The sequence below is a fragment of the Pongo abelii genome, chromosome 18, assembly GCF_028885655.2.
Source record: "Pongo abelii isolate AG06213 chromosome 18, NHGRI_mPonAbe1-v2.0_pri, whole genome shotgun sequence".
NCBI lineage: Eukaryota > Metazoa > Chordata > Mammalia > Primates > Hominidae > Pongo > Pongo abelii.
The window spans coordinates 81,190,977-81,216,839 of record NC_072003.2 but is presented as its reverse complement, the minus strand read 5'-3'; the positions used below and the strand labels follow the sequence as shown (position 1 = coordinate 81,216,839).

The window sequence follows — 25,863 nt, the reverse complement described above, 5'->3', positions numbered from 1 at the left end:
AAATAACATGACACGTGGAAGAAAGCAAGGCCTCTTAAATTCCGTTATGACAAACCACAACCCATCCATAGTATCAGTGGCCAAATGGATAGGTCAATCCCTGTACTCACCCCGTTGCCCTCAGGCCCCTGTTACATGAGAGTGCATTTGTGTGTTAGGCCTGCCACTCATGAAATACCAAAAATTGGGTGGCTGAAACAACAGAAATTTGTCTCACAGTTCTGGAGACCAGAAGTCCAAAATCAAAATGTTGGCGAGGCTGGTTTCTCCTGAGGGAGAATCCCTAGTGTTCCTTGGCTTGCAGATGCATGTCTCAGATTTCTGTATCTGTCTTCACGTGGCCTTCTCTCCCTGTGTCTCTCTCTCCTCTTCTCATAAGGAAACCAGTCATATTGGATTAGGGCCCACTCTATTCCATTATGATTTCATCTCAACTAATTACATCTGCAAAGACCCTCTTTCCAAATAAGATCACATTCTGAGTATGGGGATTAGGACCTTGACATATGAAATTGGTAAGGACAATTCAATCCATAACAGGCACCCACCACTGCCCACAGCCCAGAAGGAGCCAGACGATGTCCTCTTACAGGAGACCACCTCCAATCCATCCCCATGCCCAGGCAAGGCTGGCCATGCCAAAGGATACTGATCTCCAAAGCAGCCTGCTCATGTGCGCTGGCTTCAAAAGGCACGGCCCATAGGAGGCCTCTCTCTCAGGAGTCCATCCTTGGGAGGTCGCAAAACCAAAGCTGTCACTGACGTGGCAGCAACAGAAAAAACCAAGGTTTGGAGATAGTCTGTGCTGGGGAGGGGAGGGCCATATCTGTGAGAGAAACCCAAGAGGGAAGATGAGGCTGTCTAACAGACATCACCATCAGCAGCTCTAGTTACAGACAGGAAAGTCCTCAGTGCCAATAGCTCACCACTTCCCTTTCCATGCAGCCCAGAGACGAGACTGTTCATTCTCCTGGATTCCTACAAGACCCCCAAACCCCTGCAATCATCCTACTTATCAGCCTTCACTGGGGCACCTAGAGCTGCCTCTGTACCCTCCAAAATTAGGGGTTGCAGAAAAGCCTGGAAGGATGCCCCCCAATTTAGGTCCTGTTCTTCTAGCATATGGCTAGGGCATGTTTCCCAGCATCCTTTGCACTTGGTCACATGCCAAATTCTGTTCAATAGAAGGTGGGAGGGGGCCGGGCACAGTGGCCCATGCCTGTGATCCCAGCAATTTGGGAGGCCAAAGCAGGAGGATCACTTGATCCCAGGAGTTCAAGGCTGCAGTGAGCTGTGATCACACCACTGTACTCCAGCCTGGGCAATAAGCGAGACCCTGCCTCCTGGGGGGATAAAAAAAAAACCAGGTGGGAGGAAAAAGGTACATCCATTTCAGGTATGGCCCATAGAAACCTCCAACCTCCTGAGCCATCCTCCACTCTTCCTCTTCCTCCATGCAGTGGTCAGACAAAGGATCCTGTGGTAGCCTCCAACACCTTTGGAGATGATAGCACAGAGTCCCACTGTGATCAGACAGCAGAGTCCCACCCCCAATCCCACTGGATCATGATTTGAGTGAGTGAGAGATAAACTTACAGGAAGAAATAACTTGTTACTGCAGTTAGGCTACCTTCACTAATAGGAAAGCTTTGTTGCTATGCCCTATGCCAGAATGCTCTCCCCACAGAGCTTCCCATGGCTCCCTCCTTCTCACCCTCCAAGTCTCAGCTCAAACATCACCTCTACAGAGAGGCCACCCTGAGGCCTTCCCCAGCTAAGCCAGTGCTCCTGGCTAATGATTCCTTATTACAGTACCCTGTTCCTTTCCTTCCTAGCGTCCATCACGATCCAACATGATTGAATGTGTTAGTCTGGCTTTTTCTGCTTTTCCTACAAGATTGTAAGATCCTCTAGGGATCTTCACGGTCCTGTTCACTACTTTATCCCCAGTGACAAGCACATTGCCCAACAGACATCAGGTCCTCTTTGAGTATTTGCTAAATCAACAAAGGAACAAATTCTAAGAACATTCTAAGGTTGTCATCCAGGATAGAAGACAACTCTTGAAAACAAGACAAGCAATTCCTCAACTATTCAGCATAAGAGAAGGGCTATAGCACCATCAAAAATAAAAATGTCAACTCTACTTTTCACACTGGCAGGCTCCAATGTGGAGGACACATACCCCAGGGGGAGCAGGACAATCCATTGGGTGCAGGAAGGAAAATTCTCATATAAATGGAAGATGTAGTATTTATCCCATCCTTTCTACAATGTCATCTTGCCTTTATGCTGGATGATGATGATAATGATGACATCAACGACAGCAAGAGCAAAAAATACTTAAGCACATCCTCTGTGCCAGATACTACTGAAGCATTTTACATATATCACTTCATTTACTTATCACAAGAGTCTTATGGGGTGTGTTCTTCAATTATTCTCATTTTATAGATGAGGAAACGGAGGCCCAAAGAGGTGAGATGAGAGACCCAAGGTCACGCCCCTACCAAGTGGCAGGACCGGGATTTGATGGCCCTTCTTTACACCATCACCGCATACCACTAACTGAAAGGCAAATACGTTTAAGGACACTTCAGGCATTGGTTGGGTCTTATTTCTGATGAGATGCTTCATTGCAGGGGCTTGGGGACCACCCTCAGACAATGGATTTCTTCTTAGGAGATGCCAGTGAGAAAATAATTCATTTATTAGTAGTAGTAGTAGTAATTTCACATTTATTTCAAAAACGTTTTGATAAAATAACAACTTTCAAAAATATTCATTTTTTCCATGAAAAGAAGCCCAAGAGTGGATTTCAGGATGAGCCAAAATACAGTGAACTCTCACTTCAGCACCCTTGTCCCCAACAGCCCTTTTCCAGGCTGTGTTTGTGGTTTTTTCCTAGCATCTCCCCACTAATCCGGTGCCTCTAGGATGAGCAGCGAGTGTCCTTTCTCTTGGTACCCCCAGCACCTGGCAGAGCAAGTCCTCTGCACACATAAGGAATTCACGTGTTTCCGTCCTGCTGTCACAAAGAAAGTCTAAACGAAGCTGCCATTCTTTGGTCTCAGGCAGGGTGTTTATGACACACAGAACTGATACATCTTTGAGATCATTTAGGAGAAGAAAACAACACACAGCAGGAAAAAGACTTGAGACTGAGAGTGGGAAGAACAAGTTCAAATTGTAGCTCTGCCCTTTCCTAAACTTGGGCATGTCACCTCATCTCCCCAAGACTCAATCTCTTTATGAATAAAGCAGGGATAGCTCCCCCTTCACTGGACCACTGTGGGGATTAAGGAGTTATCTTTGATGTGCCTTCACAGAGACTAGGACACAGTGAGCATTCATTAGAAGAGGCTCTCATCAATGGTATCACTATTATCATTATTAAGTGGGAACCCCAAGAACCTAATACCAAGGAAACAGACAGCTCATATGTTTGAGAATCTGTCACTCATGGGCAGCCACCACTTGCCAAAAATAAGCAGACAGAGAAAATATGCCTAAGCAAAAGTGAAAATGTCAGGATAAAAAGCCTATTCAGTTGAGAAGGACCATCCAGGCCCTCGAAGGGGCCCATCACCACAGCTGACCCTAAAATTCCAGACCCACAAACAGATGGTACCACATCAGCTCCTGAAATAAAATCCAAGCCTTTCAAATGGACAAGATGCAAGAGGACACCTAAGGCTCAACTCAGAAAGGCCCCAGAGCAGACCCCTTTCCACCTGAAGACTGCTCAATTGGGTCCCTCAGAAACAAAGGAAAACCAACATGCCCAACAGTGCCACAAGCTCCCTCCCTACATTCAGAGACAACCGGCTCCTTAACTCTATGCAGAAGGCTGGGGATGGAAGGAATCCCAGCACCATCTTATCCAACACCCCTGGAAAGCAATAGGGAACCTGGAGGCCAGGAAGTGAGGTGGTGTGCTTCAGACTCAGTCTTCTCCAGCAGAGGCCAGGCCTTGGGGGTCCTCACCAAGGGGCCTTTTTTTCTTTCTGGTCTTATCGTATTAAGTTTTGATTATGCAATATTTCCCACATCTTAAAAAGTACTTACAATAAAATCCATTTAATTCTCACCCAATAAGATAGAAACTACTATTATCTCACTTGACAGATATGGAAACTGAGGCACAGAAATACAACAAAAGAATTAGCTTCCAGTCACACTTCTAGTAAGTGGCTGATATGGTCTGGCTGTGTCTCCACCCAAATCTCATCTTAAATTGTCGTTCCCATAATCCTCATGTGTCGTGGGAGGGACCCAGTGGGAGGTAATTGAATCATGGGGCCGGTTACCTCCATGCTGTTCTCATGATAGTGAGTAAATTCTCATGAGGGCTGATAGTTTTACAAGGGGCTTCCCCCTTCACTCAGCTCTCCTTCTACTTGGTGCAACCATGCAAAGAAGACTTCTCCTTCCACCATGATTGTAAGTTTCCTGAGGCCTCCCCAGCCATATTGTGAGTCAATTAAACCTCTTTCCTTTATAAGTTACTCAGTCTTGGGTATGGTTTTTTTTGTTTGTTTGTTTTTGTTTGTTTGTTTTGAGACAGAGCCTTGCTCTGTCACCCAGGCTGGAGTGCAGTGGTGCAATCTCGGCTCACTGCAGCCTCCACCTTCCAGATTCAAGCAATTCTCTGACTCAGCCTTCCAAGAAGCTGAGACAACAGGCGTGTGCCACTACAGCCAGCTAAGTTTCATATTTTTAGTAGAGATGGGGTTTCACCATGTTGGCCAGGCTGGTCTCAAACTCCTGACCCCAGAGGATCCATTCGCCTTGGCCTCCCAAAGTCCTGGGATTACAGGTGTGAGCTACTGCACCCAGGCTGGAATATGTCTCTATTAGCAGCGTAAGAATGGACTAATACAGTGGCAGAGCAGTGACTTGCATCACAAATCGGGATTCAGAGCCGACATGTTCATATGGGAGCTTGGCTGCTGGTGGCCACCATCAGTTACTGCCTACTGTCGATGTGCATGCCATTCCTTCTCTAAGAAAGAAATTTCCTTTCCTTGAAGCTGAGCTAGGCTTACTGATCTGAGTTGGTGCAAGTGATGTCCTGGGATTTATGAGGCTGTTGTAAGAATCCTGTAGCTTCTGCCTGGGACTCTTCTGCCTGAGACCACCACATGGTAGATGTTTGGTCAATAGCCCCAGTTAAAGCTGGATGCAGTGGTTCATGCCTGTAATCCCAGCACTTTGGGAGGCCAGGGTGGGCAGATCACGAGAGGTCAGGAGCCCAAGACCAGCCTGGCCAACAAGGTGAAAGCCCATCTCTACTAAAAATACAAAAATTAGCTGCATGTGATGGTACAAACCTGTAATCCCAGCTACTCAGTGGGCTGAGGTGGGAGAATAGCTTGAACCTAGGAGGTAGAGGTTGCAGTGAGCCGAGGCTGCACCACTGCACTCCAGCCTGGGTGACAGATTCCATCTCAAAAACAAACAAACAAAAAATAATCCCAGCTAAGCCCAGTCTTCCAGCCATCACCATTAAGTTACCAGATGTGTAAGTGAAGACTCTGGAACCTTCCAGGCGAGGTGACACCAAATGACCTCAGTCCAGGCTACAAACAGTAGAAGAATCGCCCAGCTGAGCCCTTCCCACATCTATGACCCACAAATCTACTTGTTTATATTACATGACACCCATTAATCCCACAGGATCAGGGCAGCCATCCCTGTTAACTGTCTAGCAAATCTCTCTCAACTCTACCCAAGCAGCTCCTCCACAATGAGCCCTCCCCATTCCTTACCACCTCCCCCACACCCAAATGGACAAAAGCCTTCCCTCCTCACACCATATCCAGTGAAAACTCCCACTATGGTACTAAGCACACAATCTTGCAAGGGCAAGTTTCAGTCTGTCTCCCCCTCTTGCAAGCTGGGACTCCATCCTTCCCCCACCCCCGCAGAGTTTAGCACTCAATATGATGGCAAACATGTGCTGAACAAATGAGAACGTTCCATCAAAACAGGGTTCAGAGGAAAACCCTATTTACCCAGTGACATTTTATTGTTGTGAGCAAAGCAAACATATGACTCTAGAGCAGTTTCTCAACCCCTGCACCACTGACATATTTGCTGGATCACTCTGTGGTGGGGACTGTCTTTTGCACTGCAGAACGTTTAGCAGCCTCTCTGGCCTCTACACACTGGATGCCAGTAGCACCCTGTATCCCAGGTGAGAAAATCAAACACGTCTCCAGACACTGACAAATGCCCCCTACCCTGGAGTAGGGAGGGGGAGGCAAAAATCACCCTGGTTGAGAACCACACGCTACTTTAGACGGTAGGACCCAGGTGTTTTACCCAGGGCTGCACGGGGATTGTAATACCTGCCCAAAAGTCACACACCATTTGCCAACTATTCCAAAACCACGTGCCGGTGTTTCCTCTTGTGTGCGCCTGCCCCTGCAGACCCCAAAGTAACCAGCAAGTTCCTGCTAACCAGAACCCCGTGAGGGAATTGCCAGACCTGGGAGTTCTTCTTGAGATAAAACGTCACCCTTCTCAGCAGGAGACTGAGCGGTGACACTGACAGTCCCCACCCAGGGCCTGAAGGCCTGCCCTCTCAAGGTGTGAGGGAGAAGCACCATTTCTAAGCTCTTCACACATAATTGGCTCTCCGTGTCACTTTACCAACACCATCATCGCAAACAGGACCTCCACTGCATGCTCAAAGATGCAAATCCAATCACGTCGTCCCTCTTCTGAAAACCTGAGAATGGACCCTACTCCCCTCCAGTCCAAACCCCTAAGGAAGACTACATAGGCTGGACTCCACTAGTTAGCAGCAACACCAAACATCCTGACAGTGGTGGTTCCCAACAACTGAGTGCCTGTCACATGCTACGAATTCAGCCAAGCCTCTCTGATGCATCTTCTCATTTGCTTCTTCCCAACCATGACCCTGTGGGGTAGACACCAATGTTATTTCCATTCCACAGATAAGGGAATTAAAGTTCAGAGAGTGGAGGTAACTTGCCCAAGATCACACAGCAAAGCTCATCCAATGGCACTGGAAGTCAAGCCCCACACTGCTCATACCTAATAAAGCAACATAGGCTCCATGGAGATTTGAATCCAATTTAATAACTGATGTATCTCTAGTGCCTAGGGCAGTGCCTACAGTAGGCATTCAAATGGCAGAGGGGGGCAAAGGAGAGGGGCAAAGGTGGGAAGGGAAGGAGAAAGAAAGGGAAAGTGGGAGGGAGAAGAGGAGGGAGAAGAGGGGGCAGGGGGAAGAAGGGCAGTGTCTCTCCAGCGGCATATGTGTGAAACCTGCCTAGTTACCAGACCATCTGGGGGACTTATTATAATAATACGCCCCAGCCAAAGTGGTGAAATATCATCATTCTTGGTCTCTCCAGGGAGAAAGAAGAAGGAAACAAAGAGGCTGAACAGATTTAAAAAAAAAAAAAAAAGAATGAATTGAGGCCAGGCATGGTAGTTCCTGTCTGTAATCCCAGCACTTTGGGAGACCAACGTGGGAGGATCGCTTGAGGCCAGGAGTTGGAGACCAGCCTGGGCAACATAGCAAGACCCTATGTACACAAAAGTTAAAATATCAGCCAGGCATGGTGGCGTTCACCTGTAGTCTCAGCTACCTGGGAGAATGGGCAGGAGGATCACTTGAGCCCAGGAGTTCATGACAATAGTGAACCATGATCAGGCCATTGCACTCTAGCCTGGGCAACAGAGCAAGACCCTGTCTCTAAAACAGAGAGCGAGAGAGCGCACCTGCATAAGTGAGTGAAATGGTATTACTTAGCAGAAGGGAAGAATGACAGGGCATAGATTTCAAGCCAAAATCCTGTCTCATGCCCATCAGAATGAGCTTCAGAGGAAGGTTCCAATACCCTCTACTTTCTTTTTTATATATATTTATTTTATTTTAAGTTCCAGTATACATGTGCAGAACGTTCAGGTTTGTTACATAGGTGTATACACATGCCATGGTAATACCCTATGCTTTCAAGATCCCCCCTGGGTGTTTCTGATGGCAGCTAGGCTTGGGATGGGCAAGTTGAGAAGAGAAAGGAACAACCTGCAGTCCACTCTCAACATGGCCCACTTGTATTTACCAACAGCACCAACCCTCTCACCCCTGTGGGGGAAGGGAGGGTGGCCACCCCAGTTGCAACAGGTTTCTGGGCCACCAGGGGATGGAGCCGGCCAATGCAAACAGTCGAGAAGGAAGATGGCCACCTCCACAAGGGCAGTTTCAAAGCAGGGCTCTGGGTCTGTGCCACAAGAGACCCACTTGGCTCCGAAACCAGGAGAAGCCTTTCAGAAAGCAGTTTGATCACACTCATGATAGTATACATCAAATTAAGGATGACACCAAGCTACCAAAGTCTACCTGTGGATGGCCAAGTTTAGCAGCCATGCAGCATAGATGACGGTGCAGACAAGAGGTACTTTTACACCTTGTGGCTGAAACATACAGTGGGGCAACCTCTTTTGCAGGGTGCTGCCAAATTTCCCTTTAACATTAAAATATGCCATACCCCCATCCTGGCTAACACAGTGAAACCCCATCTCTACTAAAAATACAAAAAATTAGCCGGGCGTGGTGGCGGGCACCTGCAGTCCCAACTACTTGGGAGGCTGAGGCAGGAGAATGGCGTGAATCCGGGAGGTGGAGCTTGCAGTGAGCCGAGATTGTACTACTGCACTCCAGCCTGGGCAACAGAGCAAGACTAAAAAATATATATATATATGCCATACCCTTCAGCTCAGAAATAAATCTCCAGGAAGCTGTCCTTCAGATATACCCATACATACAAATGAAGAATAATGCAACGATCACCCTTTTCTACCACTGGAGGGAATATAAATGGTGCAGCCACTTTGGAAAACAGTCTGACAGTTCCTAAAATGATGAAACTGAGTTAGCATATGACCCAGCAATTCCACTCCTAGGTATATACCCAAAAGAAATAAAAACAGACATCCACACAAAAACTTGTAGAGAAACATTCTTAGCAGCACTATTTATATTGGCCAAAAGGTGGCAACAACCCAAGTGTCCATCAACAGATGATTGAATAAACTGTGGAACATCCATACAATGTATCATGATTCTGCCACAAAAAGGGAAATTTCTGATCCATGCAACAAAGTGGATGAACCTTGAAAAATGCTGAGTCAAAGAAGCCAGTCACAAAAGCCCATATATATATGATCCATTTCTATGAAATGTCCAGAACAGAGAGGTTTATAGAAACAGAATTAAATTTAATGGTTGTTTACGCCTGGTAGGGAGGATGAGGGGATAGGGTGGTTGTGAAAGGTATGGAGTTTCATCTTGAGGTGATATAAATGTTCTACATTTGATTGTAGTGGGCTTGCACATATATATAAATATACTAAAACCACCACACTACACATGCTGCATACAATGGGTGAATTCTATGTATACTATGTGAATTATGTCTCAATAAAACTATTATTTAAAAAAAACAAAAAGAGTACAAGGCTGGGTGAGGTGGCTCATGCCTGTAATCCCAGTGCTTTTGGAGGCCAAGGAGGGAGGATCACTTGAGCACAGGAATTTGAGACAAGCCTGGACATAGTGAGATCCCATCTCTTAAAAAAAAAAAAAAAAATTAAATTATCCAGGCATGGCAGTGCATTCCCATGGTCCCAGCTACTTGGGAGACTGAGGCAGGAAGATCACTTGAGCCCAGGGGGCTGAGGCTGCAGTGAGCCATGATCATGCCATTGCACTCCAGCCTGGGTAACAGAAAGAGACTGTCTCAAAAAAATTAATTTTTTTCTTAAAAAAAGAGTACAGTGATAGTCACTTCGACTAATAACAAAAGCCTGCAAATAGCACGAAATGCCCCTCTCTGGAGTTAAACTGTTACATTGAGGCCTGTGCCATTATATGTCATGTGTCCAAGAAAGAATGAGATCAATGTGTGCTGATAAGAAACCACCGCCAACATCATTATTAATTAACAAAAAGAAGTCAAGGTGCAGAAGTGTACAAGAGTTCCCAATTGTTTTTTTTTTTTTTTAACCCACACATTATGCAAGCATAGACTATTTTGGAAGATAAAAGTAATTGGTAATGAGCTTGCCTCAGTAGCATGGGTTAGGGGCTGGGGAGGAGAAATATTTGAGTTGACTCCTTAACCCCCAGGAATATATATTTCAATTAAAAACTAGTTAATTTAAAAACACAAATTAGAGCAAATCTTTGCAACTGAAAATTGCTTAAGTGCATTTACTCTATTTGTTAAAAACAGTCTTAGAAACCTTAGGATCTGAACCAGTCGCCCAATCTAAAGGAGGTAGGGGAGGAGGGACACCTCTACCAGGACCAGACCTGCATTTGAAAGCTATAAAACATTCAACAACTCACTCTCCCTGCTTGGAGACTAAAGCAAAGGCCCCTCACTGCTATGGTGTGCAGTAAAACATGGTAGCATTTGGCGACCAAGCTATGAGTTTCAGCAGGCTTGGGCTAGTTCGCCCGTAAGAGGACAGACGACTCGACCAGTTGTGGGAACCAGACGATCCCTGATGCTGTCAGACAGGACACAGAACCACCAGGCAAGGAGAGCTGACTGAATGCCATTTCCAAGTTGGCTGACCTCAGCTTCGGTTATTTCACCAGTTTTCCCGGCTGAACTTCCTCCACCTGGTGTAAACCTCATCAGAGATCCATACAAACTGGCAATGCTTTCATTTTAAGAAGAATAAAAGAACACACCAAATCAACAACAATCACAGTAACGACAAGATAGGAAGGTGGACAGGTGCTCAGGCCAGGGCCCCAGAGGACAGGCCACACTGCCCCACCCAGTGAGTACTCACAGAAGCCCTCGATCTTGTCAGCGGTCTTGCTCCAGGCCACCTGCCGCGTCTCCATGATCACCTGGACGGTCCTCCGCTCAGGGGTGGACTTGCGGAAGCTGAACACAGTCATCACCGTCCCCAGCTCCAGGGCTCTCTTGATCTGGCTCTTCTCATATTCCGCAAGGGAATCCACACTGACCATGGTGGACATTGTTGGCCACTCCAGGGAGAAGGAAGGAATCGGGAGAAATCAGGAGGCTGAAAGGGCAGAATTAAAGAGTGAACTGATTTTAGTACTGAAAGGGGTTTAGTTAACAGGGCATGAACTTCAGGAACCAAAATCCTGTCTCATGTCAATCAGGATGAGTTTTAGGAGAAGGTTCTAGTGGCAAAGCATCGCTGGCCACTCAGAGAGCTAAGGCAGGACACAAAGGTTTAAATGGAAACTGAAGTGTGAGAAGAGCCCCTGACCTCAAGGACCCAACCGTTACCTGGGCTTTGAATAACCAAATCACCTGACCTGGCAGTGAGCCCCCTCTCTCTCCACCCACTCTTATCCTAAAGAATATTTGAACAGCCAAAGCAGCCCAGCCTGGCTCCCACCTCTCACCCCTGATCTCCAACATCCTTCTCTATCCCATCTAGAGATTTCTAACCATCTCTTTATTCCTGAGCAAAATTAAGAACAACAACAACAAAAAATGAAATAAACGAAAAACAAACCAAACCTTCACAATCGTCCGACTTTGGGAAACGGTTCCTCTGCATAGAAATGAGGATGAAAGGCAGGAAATGTCAGGTCTTGGCAGTTTCAAGTTCAAACCCTAGAAAAGGTTCCTGCTGACTGTGTGGCTCTGGGTAGAGTGCTTGACCTCTCTGTCCCTCAGTTTTAGCCTTTTTAAAATGGGAGTGTTCAGAAATGCCCCAGTGAAGCACCTGGGGTGACGGCCAGCACCTAGCAGGTGACCTTGATTGCTGTTTATGCTCGTGGGTGGTCAGTGTCAGAGAGGTGCTTGGGCCCAAAATCTTGGAGGAATCTTTGTGTGGGCTCTCTCACGACCACTTCCAATGCATCTCACCCTTTCGCCGGCTCCTCCTAGGATCTCATACTTGAACTATTCTAATTCCGGTCTCCCCACTTCTTCCCTGACCTGCTAGGGTCAATTCTCAGATTTTTAGAACATGAATCAAATCATGTCACTCCTCCACTCAAAATCCCGTAGTCGCTCCATGAGCCCTCACTCTGTACCATTCCCTTATTCTGCCTCCCAAATCCTCGGAAACATATTGCCTGCCCTCAAAACAGGACTTAGAGTGAAGGGGCTCCCCAAGCCCTGGAGCTGAACCACCAGGGACCCCCCCTTGCCAGCTAGGCTGCAGCCACTACAAGAAGTCACTTAGATCCTCTGGGCTCATTTCCAACCCCATAAAAGAAGGTAACAGTATTCACCATCTAAATGTTTTTGTAAGGCTTAAACAAGATAATGTATCTCAGGCCCTTAAAACAATGATACAAAGTCAGCACTCCTTAGATTAAGCTATTGTTAAAATTACCATTATTTGTTCTGTTTCTTATCTCCTCCTTTCCCTCCAAGTCCCTGTAGGTGCCTGGAGTTGTTACTCTGTAGCTCTCAAGGTTACAGAGTAGCACTAGAGAGACCTTTCCAGGATCCAAAGGAGGAGTGAGAGGCTGGTGTTCAGCCAGGGCTTTCTGTGCTTCCAGCCGGGCTCAGCCTTCTGCCAAGCTGCTCTAAATCTGTGCCTCAGTTCCCTCATCTGTAAAATGGAGGTTAAATGCCCACAAGGGGCAGCTGGGAAGACAAAAAGCTACAATGTATGCACAGCCTGCAGCATTTAGCAGGGTCTCAGTTAACACTAATCAGCCATTGGGGAAGGCATTAATCAAATGTCAACTCTATGCCAGGCACTGAGCTGGGGACTAGGATGCAAATGAGGGGAATGGGGAGGGGCCCAGGATTTGCCCTTTGCCCCCACCTCCCTCTACTGCACACCCATACCAAAGGGACCTCCTCGGTCAGCCATGCCAGCAGCAGGAGATAATTACACCTGCTCTCTGCCCATGTGGAAACAGACTAATCAACTGAGAATTCTAATGTAGTTACAAGTGCAGCAGCAGACGCATGCATTGGGGGCGTGGCAGGCAGAGAGCAGCAAGAAGGGCCCCTAAATTTAATCTGGAGTGGGGCTAGGCACTTAAAGGGCTCAGAAAAAGCTTTCACGGGAAAAAAGCAGGCATTTGAATTCAATCTTTCAAAAAAGATGAAGCAGGAGGAACTGGCTTTAAGTTTAAGCAAAGGCCGGGAGGCAGAACAGAGTATGCTAAAAAAAAATTCTGCTGAGAGTTAATGTGCATCTTACCTTATCAGGAGAAACCCACAATGACCTCCTGATCATTAGCCAGGACAAAGGGATGAACAAGGTACCCCATGGCCCATTTCCTCCTTGTTAAGCAGCCGTTTACTGGGCCCTTCCCCGGGTGCCAAGCACCTGTCATGTCTGGTTCATCTCATTTATCTCAATGGGAAATACTGCAGGGGAAAACTGAAATCCCAAGAGGACACATTACTTGATCAACGCCATGTAGACGAGTGGGAGCACAAAGATCAAAACCCTCACCTGAGTCCCAAGCCCCTAGTCCAGAATGCTGTAGCAGAATCTGGCCAGATATTAACTGATTTGCCAGTACTTGCCCCTCTCAAAAGAGGTTAAGGGACTTATCCAAGGTCACACAGATAGAAAGTAGCTGAAACGAGTTAATGGATGCAGCACACCAACATGGCACATGTATATATATGTAACAAAACCTGCACGTTGTGCACATGTACCATAAAAATTAAAGTATAATAATAATATAATAATAAAATAAAATAAAAAGTAGCTGAAACTGGATTTGACCCAGGTGCCAACCACAAAGCTCTTCACTATGTTGACTGTCCCCAGCCATGCATCCAGGAGTTCCCCACTCCCAGGTCTCTAGACCATTGTCCACTGGAACATAAGTAGGAAACACAAGCCCCATTATAACACCTTCAATTAGACAGAAACCAGGACAAGGGACCAGGCTCCTCAGTTCTTTCCAGCCCTCACTCTGGGAGGGCCTTGGACTTAACCTTCCCCAGGGTTCCAGTTACTTCCAGCTTCGAAGCCCAGTGGATCAGCTCAGCCATAAACACCAGCCTTCCATGCCGCCTCTCACCAATTGCTTTTTAATAGCTGCTCACAGGTTGCCCTAAAAGAGCAGGGGTGGAATTTACACTCTTACCTACAGTGGCTGACACCGTTCCTTTGAAAACACTGTATCCCCTCTGATGCCGCAGGTGGGTGTAAGGTGCAGCAGGAATGTCCCTTGAACTGTTGGAGGGGCCCTTACCACTCAAGTATTTGCCTGTGCCACATTTTAACAGAACTGTTTTGTGGGATTTTGGATGAAATCCTGTACTGGCTTACTATGCAGAGAGCACTGAAGAGACAAACACTTCCTTGATTTCTGGTTTGGGGCTCTCATATCTCATAAAATGCCCTTCTAAATAAGTTTATGAGATAGAAGAACATGAATGAGCTTATGAGATACAACTGGAAACAGATCTTCATGACCAAAAGATCCTTGGAGACCACCTTTCAAATCCTGCCAGCACCCAGCTCAAGCCTCCAGTGTTCCATGCTTTAGCAGCTACGGCAGGGAGGTCTCCAAGGCCTTGACCCCAGGGGAGAGCACCAGCCATCACAGCAACTTCCATTTTGCTTCTGCTTTTTTTGGTTTTTTCAAAAAAAGAAAAAAAAAAATAAGCCTTGAAATCCCTTTTTTGTTCCTGTTTCCCATTCTTAATGGGTAATTCTATAAAATGACTTATTTTGTAAATACAAATATGGCTGAGTTTGAATAACTGATATTTGCCATTTTTACATTTCATGTCCTTCTAAAGGACATTTTCTTGTATCTCATAAGCTCATTCATGTTCTTGTATCTCATAAGCTTATTTAGAAAGGCATGATGAAATGGGCCGGGCACGGTGGTTCATGCCTGTAATCCCAGCGCTTTGGGAGGCCGAGGTGGGCGGATCATGAGGTCAGGAGATCGAGACCATCCTGGCTAACACGATGAAACCCCGTCTCTACTAAAAAAAAATACAAAAAATTAGCTGGATGTGGTGGCACATGCCTGTAATCCCAGCTACTCGGGAGGCTGAGGCAGGAGAACGGCGTGAACCCGGGAGGCGGAGCTTGCAGTAAGCCGAGATCGCGCCACTGCACTCCAGCCTGGGCGACAGAGCGAGACTCCGTCTCGGGGAAAAAAAAAGAAAAAAAGAAGAAGGACATGAAATGAGATACAAGGACCCCAAACCAGAAATCAAGGAAGTTTTTGTCTCTTCAGTGCTCTCTGCATAGTAAGCCAGTACAGGATTTCATCCAAAATCCCACAAGACAGTTCTGTTAAAATGGAGCACAGGCAAATACTTGAGTGGTAAGGGCCCCTCCAACAGTTCAAGGGACATTCCTGCTGCACCTTACACCCACCCTGCAGCATCAGAGGGAACACACTACTTTCAAAGGAACAGTGTCAGCCACTGTAGGTGAGAGCGTAAATTCCACCCCTGCTCTTTTAGGGCAACCTGTGAGCAGCTATTAAAAAGCAAAACACGCATATGCTTCGATCCCGCAATTGTACATGTAAAGAAAGACATGCACAAAGATGCAATATATATGACAGAAAATCATGGAAGCAATATTTGCAATAGAAATACATAAAAAAAAAAAACAGAAAACAACTGCTCATCAATATGGGGGGCCTCCTGGATAAATAATGGTGCGCATGCATTGAAGAACGCTCACTAGCTATCAGAAAGAATGAGGATGATAGATAAGCAATTTGATCCGGAAAGATTTGTGAGATCAATTAAAAAAAATAGCTGCAAACAATAGTTGCAACTGTATGAGTATGATACAATTCCATTTTTATAAAGGCGATCTGCTGGTAAATCCAGGAGAGTGGTTACTATTTATCGGAGGCTGGGAGAGGATAGAGGATACAAATTGACTTTATTTATATTAAGTGATGATGTAAAGGGCAAACTTTTCTCTTTGTGTTCTTGCTGTTTTCTAAATTAAGAAGTGTTTGTGTTTGTTTGTGTTTGTTTGTTTGTTTTGAGACGGAGTCTCTCTTGTCACCCAGGCTGGAGTGCAGTGGCATGATCTGGGTTCAATGCAACCTCCACCTCCTGGGTTCAAGTGATTCTCCTGCCTCAGCCTCCTGAGTAGCTGGGATTACAGGCGCCCACCACCAGGCCCAGGTAATTTTTGTAGTTTTAGTAGAGATGGGGTTTCACCATGTTGGTGAGGCTGGTCTGGAACTCTTGACCTCAAGTGATCCGCCCAGCTCGGCCTCCCAAAGTGCTGGGATTACAGGTGTAAGCCACCGCGCCTGACCAAGAAGTGTTTTCAAAAGTTTTCTCACCAGCAGCTTTTCACCGACTCTACCCAATGAGTGCAAAAGGGCTATTCATGGGGTCTGTGCTTTTCCTCTTCCAGAGGAACTGCCCATACTCCAGTCGCTGGTGGGGGAAGGCAGTTGCATCATTAGGTGACTTAAACATCAGTGAGGCTCACAATGAGGATTGTCCCTGAGCTGGTATACACGTGACCGCACACACACCTTTGCAAGAGAAACTGCTTGAGGCTGGCATAGACTTCAAAATTCTGTAAAACTTCCCCACAGAACTGTAGCTAAGGAGGAGGGCCCATGCCCCAGAGAATGCCCTTGAACGAGAGAGTCAGGAACTGCCCAAGGACTCTCCATGGATGCGCCCCGATTCTCAGCGAACCTCGTGGAACAGCAATAAGCCCCAATTCTCGACACAGCCCTGGAAAATAGGCTTGGGTGGCTCCAGTATCCAGAGGGGTAAACAGACTCAAAAAGGTTCTTCAACTTGCCCAGGGTCACACTGATGGAACTGAAATTCAAATTAAGTTCCGACGGGCAAGGCCACCTGTTTCCCTCGCGCCATGTCACCCCTTTACCACCCCGCCCCCCATAGTTTCTCACCCTAGTTCAAGATTAGGGTACCAAGAGAGCCCCGCCGCACCGTCCTGCTGGAATCCAGGAGCTCCCTATCCAAACGCGGCACATCTTTAACCTGAACTCTTGCGCTGCGCGGGTAACGCCCTCTTTAGGATTCCAAAGCACAACCAGGAACACGCACATACACACGCATAATTACGCAGACAGTTGCGGAGCGGGCATCGCGAGTGTCCTGCAAGCTCTCCAAAAGTCTCGGGGAAGGACTGCGCCTCCCGCGGTATCGCTCCCACCCGCCACCCGCAACCACCGAAGTGAGACGGGGAAGTGTGGCTCCGAGCGTCCGCGAGCTCTGGGCACAGGGGCGGTCAGGAGAGACGGCGCCAGCCCACGCAGAGCCGCTCGAAAAAGAGGAGTTTTGAACGCCAGCCCCCACACGACCCCTGACCTTCCTCCCGGTCCCCATTCAAAGCTGGGGCCGCCCCACCTCACGGACCGGAGAGGTGGCGCCGGCCCGGGGTGAGGAAGTGGCCGGTGGCTGGGCCAGGATCCCTGCCGTCACCAAACGGACCCCGGGCACGGCGGGCCGGGGTCCCCGAGGGTGCGCCCCGTCCCTGCCCGCTCCGGCTGAGCCAGGACGCAGACCCCCTCGGACGCGGCGCCCTGGGCGACGGTCCCCGCGGGGCGCAGGTCCCTAGGCGCCCTGCCTGCCTCGCTCCCGGCCGGGCAGCTCACCTGGCCGTGCCGCCCGGGCACAGCTGCCCGCCTGCCCCGGGTTTGGGCTCCGGGGTCCCGCGCGCGCCGCCCGCGTCCCGACTCGGGTCACTCAGCGCCGCTCACGCCCTCCGCCGCCGGCGCTCGCTACTTCTGCTTCGGCCGCGGCGCCGCGCCACGTGATCCTCGGGGGCCGCCCCCCGCACAGCCCCGCCTCGCCCCGCCCCAGGCGCGCCCAGCCCGGTCCGCCTCTCGGAGCGCACCCGGGGCGCAGCGTCCCCGCGCCCTCCCAGCCGTGGAGCGGCCCAGGCCTGGAGCCCCGCCTCTGCGTGCCAAGGAACAAACTGAGGCAGCCCGAGGGGAGGCTACCTGCCCGAGGCCACTTGGCCAGGTGCAAATGGAATTCCCCAATATCATAGCATTCCTGGAGCGCCGGCCGCAGTCCAGGTGTTTGCCGTATACCTAACACACTCCCGGCCGGGCGCCCGGGCTCACGCCTGTCATCCCAGCTCTTTGGGAAGCCTAGACAGGAGGATCGCTTGAGCTCGAGAGTTCGAGACAGCAATGAGCTAGGATGGGTGTGGCCGACAGACACTCCGTCTCAAAAATAAATAAATAAATAAATAAATAATAAAAATAAATATACTCCTCACAATCACCCGCCAGGAATTGCCAATTCATGGCCCTAATTTGAAGCCGACGTTGAGGCTGCGCTGGAGTCAGACCACCCCTTATTGTTACCTTAGGCAGACCACTTAAAAACCGACAGCCTCGGTTTCCCCATCTGTAAAACTTGATCAACATAGTGCCCCAAAGGGAGTCAGGAGCAAAGAACCCCAGACAATTGATGTCCCGTTTTCCTGATCTCATGAGAAGAAGCTAATATATTCTTTAAGAAATTTATTTTTCCGTTCGTGTGTTGCATGAAGCTATCTGATTCAAACCCTTCCTATGCTCTTTAATGGAGGTATCTTTGTTGTGACTAGAGCCAGCTTCAGGGGCACCTAGACAGCTGTCAGGCACTTGAATTTCACTTCCAAGTTGCTTGAGTTGTAGCTTGTTTTTTCAAAGAGGCAGGGTCTCACTCTGTCACCCAGGCTGGAGTGCAGTGGTGCCATCATAGCTCACCACATCCTCGAACTCCGGGACTCAAGCGATCCTCCTGCTTCCACCTCCTGAAGAGTTGGGACTATAGACGCACACGACACTTGGCTAATTTTCTTTTTTCGAAATGAGGTCTCACTATGTTGCCCAGGCTGTTCTTGAACTCCTGACCTCAAGGAATCCTCCTGCCTCTACCTCCCAAAGCACTGGGATCACAGGCATGTGCCACTGGTCTGTTATAGCTTTTTTTTTTTTTTTTTTTTTTTTTGAGACAAAGTGTTGCTCTCTTGCCCAGGCTGGAGTGCAGTAGCACGATCTCGGCTCACTGCGACCTCTACCGCCCAGGTTCAAGTGATTCTCCTGCCTCAGCCTCCTGAGTAGCTGGGATTATAGGTGTATGCCATCACACTTGGCTAATTTTTTGTATTTTTAGTAGAGATGCGGTTTCACCAAGTTGGCCAGGTTGGTCTCAAACTCCTGACCTCAAGTGATCCACCCATCTTGGCCTCCCAAAGTGCTGGGATTACAGGCATGAGCCACTGCGCCCGGCCTGCTATAGCATTTTTTAATTGAGGAATATCACTCTCACTGTCAATATTGTATCCCAAGCCATAGGACTCGTTTGCTGACTTTGCAAGATCTGTGGATTCATTTCTTTCAGCACTCCCAACTGACGTGTATACCCGTGCTTATCACCACAGATCACTTAACACATCAATTTTTTAAAGAGATCTTGGAAGGACTCATTATGACATCAACCACTTAAAGTCATGGGACCAATTCCCCAGGAAAAATGAGTACATCTAGGGGCAATTTCTTTGTCTCTTTTTTTTTTTTTTTTTTTTTAGAACTTCAGCTTGTATTTATTTCAACCAATCTTTTTCACATTTCTGTTTTAGTATGTGTTATATAATGTACATAATATATTAGTACAGTCATATATATGTATAATTTATTATTACAAAGTCTACATGGGTAGGGGAGTGGGTTAAGTCTCTTGCTGGCAAAATGAGATTGCATATAATCAGAATGTGTGGAGACCACTCTAGGGAGCCGTGGCTCCTAAAAGCCTATCTTGACAGATGCCAATTCTGGCTGGATTTTTCTCTCATCTGTGGGAAGCAAGCAAAAAAATAAGAACATGAAGAACAGGTTTCTGTTTAATCTATGCCTGTGAACCTATAGTATTTTTGAGTTAAAATGTCCATTGTGTGTCAGATAATGGTCATCATAAATGGCAGTTTGCTTTTTTTTTCTTTCATGTTTTTAATTCATTTTCTTCTTTGGCTCATTTTTTGCTAACCAACCCCCAGCCCAACCCCACCCCCCAGGTGAACAACTGAAGGAATCAGTGGATTGAAAGAGAGTACTGGGGCCCCTCATCTCTTTCTCAAACTCTAACTTGGTTGTTCAAAATAAAAATAATCTGCTGGGTGCAGTGGCTCATGCCTGTAATCCCAGCACTTTGAAAGGCCAAGGCAGGCGGCTTACCTGAGATCAGGAGTTCACGACCAGCCTTGCCAACATGGTAAAACTCCCTCTCTAATAAAAATACAAAAATTAGCCAGGCATGCTGGCACACACCTGTAGTCTCAGCCACTCAGGAGTCTGAGGTAGGAGAATCATTTGAACCCAGGAGGCAGAGGCTGCAGTGAGCCAAGATGGTGCCACTGCACTCCAGCATAGGTGATAGATCAAGACTCCATCTCAAAAATAACAATCATCGTCATCATCAAGGCGGCAGGCGCTGTTCTGGGAGGACTCTAATGTAAAATGATACTTCTTTTCCCAAGGATAATAGGTGGGGAAGGAACCATTCTGTGTATTCTTTCTTTTCCGTGGAATAAAATAGGTAGGGAAAGAAACTACTCTGAGGCAGGTGCGGTGGCTCACGCCTGTAATCCCAGCACCTTGGAGGCTGAGGCGGGCGGATCACAACGTTGGAACATCGAGACCATCCTGGTTAATGTGGTGAAAACCCGTCTCTACTAAAAATACAAAAACATTAGCCTGATGTGGTCGTGGGTGCGTATAATCCCAGCTACTCAGGAGGCTGAGGCAGGAGAATGACCTGAACCCGGCAGGTGGAGCTTGCAGTGAGCCAAGATTGCACCACTGCACTCTAGCCTGGGCGACAGAGCAAGACTCCGTCTCAAAAAAAAAAAAAAAAAAGAAAGAAAGAAAGAAGGAAGAAACCACTCTATGGGCTCAGACACATGCGGTAGAAAGGCCCTGTCACAGGTTAGCTGTCAGAGGGCTAGAGGGGGTTAAGTCAGTGGGTGGTGGGGGCAGGATTTGAACCTCAGCCTGTCTGGTGTCAGAGCCCATGGGCATGCTGACCTGCCACCCATCCCCAGATTAATAAGAGGCATTCAGGCAGGGAGACGTGAGTTTGTAACCACTCTACATAGATTCACAAATGGGTCAGGAAGTGACCTCAAAGGGTAGGGGGATCTTTCTTTTCCTTTTCCTATAAAAGAAAAAGGTGGGTGGGTAGGTAAGAAAGAAAAATCTGAAAGAAAATTACATTTTAAGCTGAATCATCTTGACTCTTTGTATTCTGTGTTGCTCACCAGTCCTTGGGCTTACAAATGCTTTTCCCTATTACCCTCTTCTCTTTGTTGGCAGCCATGGTGCATTGGACCATTAGCCTCTCTGGGTGTCAGTTTCCTCATCATTATACCTATGGGTATCAGAAATGTACCTACATCTGAGGGGGCTGTGAGATGAGGGAGGTAAAGCACTCACCCCATGGGGCAAAACCAAGGCTGGCTATTTTAGGAATTCTTACTGGGAAGAAGAAGACCTCCTGTGAAAGCATGAACTTGGGAAGCAAGGAATCTGGGCTCCAGTCCCAGGTCTGCCCCTTCCTTAGTTGTGTGGCTATGGGCTGCTCAGCCACCCGCTTTGGACCTAATTTCCCCATCATAAGACCCACCTTTAGCATATCCAGAATCAGCAAATCTATCAAGACAGAACATAGATCAGTGGTTGCCAAGGACCAGGAAAGCAGAGAGCGGGCCTATCGGAAGGTAACAGATAAGGGGTACAGGGCTGCTCTTTGGGATGATAAGAATGTTCTAAAATTGATTGTGACAATGGCTGCTCAGCTCTGTGAATGTGCTGAAGCCTCTGTACTGTACACTTTACATGGATGAGTTGCATGGGATGTGAATTATATCTCAATAAAGCTGTTTTGAAAAATATCTGTGGACTGGGCACATTGGCTCATACCTGTAATCTCAGCTATTTGGGAGGCTAAGAAGGGTGGACAACTTAAGCCCAGGAGTTCAAGACTAGCCTGGGCAACATGATGAGACCTCCATCTCTACAAAAACTTTAAAAATTAGCCAGGCGGTGGCATGTGCCTGAGTCCCAGCTACTTGGGAAGCTGAGGCAGGAGGATCACTTGAGCCCAGGAGGCAGAGGTTGCAGGCAGTGAGCTGAGATCATGTGCCACTGCACTCCAGCCTGGGCAACAGAGTAAGACCCTGACAAAAAAACAAACAAACAAACAAACAACAACAACAAAAAACACCCTCAGAGGGTTATTTCAAACCTAGACCTCCTTTCCCCTCCTCCACCACCACCTCCAAAGGCAGTGACCAGGCTGAGGTCCACCGCCCTGCCCCAGGGAACCTCGCCAACCCTACCCCTCTACCCCCACAGCCAAAATGACCAGAAAACCCCCCGGAGCCCTTGAGTCTAGTTTCCTTTCCCAACATTGTTCAGAGAAGCACACATCCCTGGGGACCTGCCGAGTCCCAGCTGCTGGCTGGCAGGCCTCTGTGAGAGGAAGTACCACCCAGAATGGGCTTTCAATGGGGTTAGGCCTCACTGCTTCTGGAGGTAGGGGGAGGGCAGATCCCTCTGCTATTTAAATTGTGGCCAGCTTGGTGGAGCCCCCGGTTTAATGGTTTGGCTTTTTTTTTTTTTTTATCACCCAGGCTGGAGTGCAGTGGTTGGATCTCAGCTCACTGCAACCTCTGCCTCCTGGGCTCAAGTGATTCTTGTGCCTTAGCCTCCTGAGTAGTTGGGACTACAGGCGTGCACCACCATGCCTGATTTTTTTTTTTTTTTTTTTTTTTTTTTTGGTATTTTTAGTAGAGACAGGATTTCACCATGTTGCCCAGGCTGATCTCAAACTCCTGAGCTCAGGCAATCCACCCACCTCAGCCTCCCAAAGTGCTAGGATTACAGGCATGAGCCACTGTGCCCGACCCATAGGTTTGCTTTGAGCACCTCTAACCTGGAGTCCTGGTGGAGCTCATTTATTCATTCAACAAACATTTGCTGAGTGCCTGCAAGATGCCAGGACTCCCAGGCTCCAGGGATATAGCCGTAACCATCAAAGTCCTGCCTGATGGGCACAGAGTGTAGTTGGAGGGACACACAAAGGGGGCTTTGGAGTGAGACAGCTGGTTCCAGTCCCAGTCACTCACTGTCTTTGTAGCTCTGCAAAGCATTTGCAGCCTCTGTAAACTTCACTTTCTGCTTTGACAAATAGGGCTGCTGTAGAGGAGTGAGTCCGTGAATGCATATCCAAGCCCTGGGCATGGATCCCGGTTAGATGGGACCCCTGGGGCTGACTCAGTAGTCATCACATTGTAATGGACACTCAACGTGCAGACCCTGTTGTGCAAAGAACCAGACTGCAACCAGGCGTTTGCCAGGCCCCAAACCTCATGTAAAATCAAGACAGCCCGTTGAAAGCCGAGAGCAACAGTGTACAAGAGTGGCTGAAAACATGGGACACAGAAACAGGTGGGCCTCAGTGTGAATCCCAGCTCTGCCACTTACCCCTCCCCCCGTGTCTCCAACGATGTAATAGTCTCTGAGCGTCAGTTTCCCAATCTGCACTGCTGAAGACAAAAGCCCCTCGTTCTCACGTCTGGAATCTCCGCTAGGACGTATTCAGCTTCCACAAAAAGGCTATCAATGATCTCACATTGCTGGAAGCCCAGGAGTGGTTGGGGTGCAGACAGGGTACACTGAGAAGTTCAAGTGTGTCAACAGAGACACCGATTCTTTCCACGTCTGCCACTCCTGGCAACCAGACCTGAAAGGGAAGAGACTGAAAAGAGTATACCTTTTCCCAACGCCCACCCCGCCCCCCCCAACACTCAGCATGCTTTCCCTCTGTCTCATTGGCCAGAAATGGGTCACAAAGCCCGCTCTGCCTCAGTCACTCTCCAAGAAAATGGGATTTTCCACATTTGGCAGGACATTTAGGATGGATCAGCTTCCCCACATCATGAGAGGATGCCCAAGGGTATGTGGCCAAACAGGGCAGCTGTCAGCAGGGGTAAGGGGGGATGGTATCAGGCAGGCAGTCCGCAGGGTCCTGCAGTGGTCACAGGCTGCACGAGGCGGCTGGCACAGAGCAAGAAGGCATCCAAACGTCTCCCTTTTGTTCCCATCACAGACCAGCAAGCCTCCTTACTTAGCCCTTTCAGTCAGCCTCCTTACTTAGCCTTTTCAGTCATTCTTTTTTTTGAGACGGAGTCTCACTCTGTTGCCCAGGCTGGAGTGCGGTGGCATGATCTCAGCTCACTGCAACCTCCACCTCCCTGGTTATCCTGCCTCAGCCTCCCGAGTAGCTGGGATTACAGGCATGCACCACCACACCCAGCTTTTTTTTTTTTTTTTTTTGTATTTTTAGTAGAAACAGGGTTTCACCATGTTGGTCAGGCTGGTCTTGAACTCCTGACCTCAGGTGATCCACTCACCTCGGTCTCCCAAAGTGCTGGGATTATAGGCGTGAGCCACCGTGCCTGGCCCCTTTCATTCATTCAACACTGAGCCCTTATTTAATACCAGGCCCCGTGTCTTACCTTCCAAAGGCTGCCATAACAAATTACCATGAACTTGGTGACTTTAAAAAAAATAGAAATATATCATCTCACAGTTCTGGAGGCCAGAAGTCTGAATGCAAGGTGCCAGCAGCAGCACTGGTTCCCTCCTTAGGCCCTAGGTGAGAATGTACCCCACGCCTTTCTCCCAGGTTCTGTGGTTGGTGGTGATCCCGCGCTCCTTGGCTTGGAGCTGCATCACTCTAACTCTGCCTCCGTCTCCTCATGGCCCTCTGCTCTCTGTCTCAAATATCCCTCTCCTTTCTCTGGTAAGAACACCAGTCCTCTGATTTAGTGTCCACCCTCAATCCAGGAGGATCTCATCCTGAGATCCTTCACTTAATTACCTCTATAAAGACCCTATTTCCAGCCTTGCACCAGTGGCTCACACCTGTAATCCCAGCACTTTGGGAGGCCGAGGCGTGCAGATCACCTAAGGTCAGGAGTTCAAGACCAGCCTGACCAACATGGTGAAAATCCGTCTCTACTAAAAATACAAAAAGTAGCCAGGCATAGAGGCACAGCCTGGAGTCCCAGCTAGTTGGGAGGCTGAGGCAGGAGAATAATTTGAGCCCAGGAGGCGGAGGTTGCAGTGAGCAGAGATCCTGCCCCTGCACTCCAGCTTGGGCAAGAGAAAGAGACTCCATCTCAAACAAACAAACAAATAAGCAAACAAAAACAAAAACAAACCTTATTTCCAAGTAAGGTTACATTCACAGGTACAGGGTTTAGGACTTAGTTTTTTTGTTGTTTTTTTTGGGTGGGGGGTGGGGGGGTCAAAATTCAACCCACTATACCCTATATTAGAAAAATAGATTAGACATATTTACCTCTCAACGGTGAGACAGCAGGAAGAGGCATTTACTATCACAGAATGGCAAGAGCTGAATTAGAGGGACAAATCAGGCAAGGGCTAATCCTCTGCCTCATGGAGCTGGGAAGACTTCTCAGAGGAGGTAACCTCAGAACTGGGTCCTGAGGGATCAGCAAGAGTTCTCCAACAGCACTAGAGGGAGGGAATCTTTGTCTAAAACAAGGCTGCGTTTCACGAAACTCATCAGTGCTTTTAGAAGTCAGAAGAGTCCTGGCTACTTGGGAGGCTGATATGGGAGGATCGCTTGAGCACAGGCGTTTAAGGCTGCAGTGAGCTGTGACAACACCACTGTACTCTAGCCTGAGCAACAGAGAGAGACTCTCTTTCTCACACACAAAAAGAAGTCAGAATAGTGAGTCTGACTGCCTTGGAGGCAGCAGAAGGAAGAACCTTGAGGGCTGCGATGTTCTAGGTTTTGATCTTGTGGTCACATGGGTTAGTCACTTTATGAAAATGTA

The 25,863-nt window shown here is 48.0% G+C and overlaps 1 protein-coding gene across 1 annotated transcript in view; it reads right to left on the bottom strand.

Annotated features, from left to right (window-relative positions):
• The window catches only part of PLCG2 (phospholipase C gamma 2), a 177,361-nt gene extending 159,625 nt beyond the window's left edge, over positions 1-17,736 (bottom strand). Inside the window, exons 1-2 of the mRNA XM_024233949.3 lie at positions 17,597-17,736; positions 10,846-11,085 (exon numbers count right to left, since the gene is read on the bottom strand). Of these exons, the coding sequence (XP_024089717.1) occupies positions 10,846-11,038 (193 nt within the window). The 5' untranslated portion in view covers positions 11,039-11,085; positions 17,597-17,736. The remainder of the gene's footprint in view (positions 1-10,845; positions 11,086-17,596) is intronic.
• Positions 17,737-25,863: the final 8,127 nt, after the last annotated feature.